The sequence below is a fragment of the Trichoderma citrinoviride genome, assembly GCF_003025115.1.
Source record: "Trichoderma citrinoviride strain TUCIM 6016 unplaced genomic scaffold BBK36scaffold_199, whole genome shotgun sequence".
In the NCBI taxonomy this organism is placed as follows: domain Eukaryota; kingdom Fungi; phylum Ascomycota; class Sordariomycetes; order Hypocreales; family Hypocreaceae; genus Trichoderma; species Trichoderma citrinoviride.
Genome location: NW_020194907.1, coordinates 1 through 2008, shown reverse-complemented (window position 1 = coordinate 2008; position 2008 = coordinate 1). Strand labels below are relative to the sequence as shown.

At 60.9% G+C, this 2008-nt stretch overlaps 1 protein-coding gene across 1 annotated transcript; it reads left to right on the top strand.

Moving 5' to 3' along the window:
* Positions 1–258: 258 nt before the first annotated feature.
* BBK36DRAFT_105421 (hypothetical protein) lies at positions 259–2008 on the top strand (the record flags this gene model as incomplete). Its single annotated transcript, XM_024888905.1, has 1 exon — positions 259–2008. A coding segment is annotated over one exon (1750 nt), but the record flags the coding sequence as incomplete, so codon positions are not given.

Sequence of the window (2008 nt, the reverse complement as noted above, 5' to 3'; positions counted from 1 at the left end):
AAAAAAAAAAAGTATCCCGAGGCGGAATTATCGATAAGCGGAAGGGCGGGTACCAGATCTTGAGAACGGGTGTGAATTTGTCACCCAGATTACGCGCTAACTGACCCAGGATTCTGACGTGGCAAAGGCTCGCTTTACACACCTGCGGCAAGGCTATTGTTGCCTCGCGACAGTGGCTTTTCTGCCTCTCTCTCAACCATCATTCCTTTTCCTTTTTCTACTCATCACCACCCGATTTTCGCCCAAGACGCCAGCACGATGACGTCCCGACGCGACTTTCTGAGCCAGCCGGCTCCGGAAAACTACGTCGCCGGTCTGGGTCGAGGTGCCACCGGCTTCACCACCCGATCCGATCTTGGACCTGCCCGTGACGGCCCCAGCGAAGACCAGATCAAGGAGGCGCTCGCGAAGCGCGCCGCGCAGCTGGGCCTCGTCCCCGACGGAAAGAAGGGCAAGGAGAAGGAGGAAGAGGAGGACGACGAGCGGTACCAGGATCCCGACAACGAAGTAGGATTGTTCGCCGGCGGAGTCTACGACAAGGAGGACGAGGAGGCAGATAAGATCTGGGAATGGGTGGACGAGCGAATGGACCGGCGGAAACGGCAGCGGGAGGCGCGCGAGCAGGCCGAGCGGGAGGAGTACGAGAGGAACAACCCCAAGATCCAGCAGCAGTTTTCGGACCTGAAGCGCGCGCTGGCCACCGTCTCGGACGAGGACTGGGCCAACCTGCCCGAGGTGGGAGACCTGACCGGCAAGAACCGGCGGAGCAAGCAGGCGCTGCGGCAGCGATTCTACGCGGTGCCGGACAGCGTGCTTGCGGCGGCGAGGGACGCGGGAGAGATGGGCACGACGGTCGTCGACGATGGGGCGGCGACGAGCACGACGGACGCATCCGACGGCACGATGACCAATTTCGCCCAGATCGGTGCCGCCCGTGACAGGGTGCTGAAGTCGAGGCTGGAGCAGGCGTCTCAGACGGCCGGCGGCGAGTCCGTTATTGGAAGCTCGACCAGCATCGATGCGCAGGGATACATCACGAGCCTCAACAAGATGCAGGTCAACGAGTCACAGGCCCAGGTCGGCGACATCAACCGAGTGCGAGAACTACTTCAGTCTGTCGTCAAGACGAACCCGAACAATGCCCTGGGCTGGATCGCGGCGGCTCGACTGGAAGAGCTGGCAGGCAAGATTGTGGCGGCGCGGAAGACGATCGACCAGGGATGCACGCGGTGTCCCAAAAGCGAAGACGCTTGGTTAGAAAACATTCGACTGAACCACGACTCGCCAAACAGCAAGATCATTGCACGACGGGCCATCGAAGCCAACCCTAGATCTGTTCGGCTTTGGGTCGAGGCCATGAGACTGGAAAACATCCCCAGCCACAAGAAGAGAGTCATCCGGCAGGCGCTGGACCACATCCCAGAGTCGGAAGCGCTGTGGAAGGAGGCTGTGAATCTGGAGGACGATCCCGAAGACGCCAAGCTGATGCTGGCAAAGGCTACGGAGCTCATCCCGCTATCCGTAGACCTGTGGCTCGCCTTGGCACGACTAGAAACCCCCGAGAATGCGCAAAAGGTCCTGAACAAGGCTCGAAAGGCCGTTCCTACGTCCCACGAGATCTGGATTGCCGCTGCTCGCCTCCAGGAGCAGCTCGGTCAGGGACACAAGAGCGCTGTGATGAAGCGAGCCGTTCAGGTCTTGGCAAAGGAGTCAGCCATGCCCAAGCGCGAGGAATGGATTGCCGAGGCGGAGAAGTGCGAAGAAGAAGGCGCCATCATCACTTGCCAGAACATCATCCAGGAGACGCTGGGCTGGGGACTGGACGAAGACGATGACCGCAAGGACACGTGGGCGGAGGACGCCAGGGCAAGCATCAACCGAGGCAAATACGAAACCGCGAGAGCCATCTACGCCTACGCGCTGCGCGTCTTCGTCAACAGCCGGACCATGTGGATGGCTGCGGCGGACCTCGAGCGGAACCACGGAACGCGCGAGTCCCTGTGGCAGG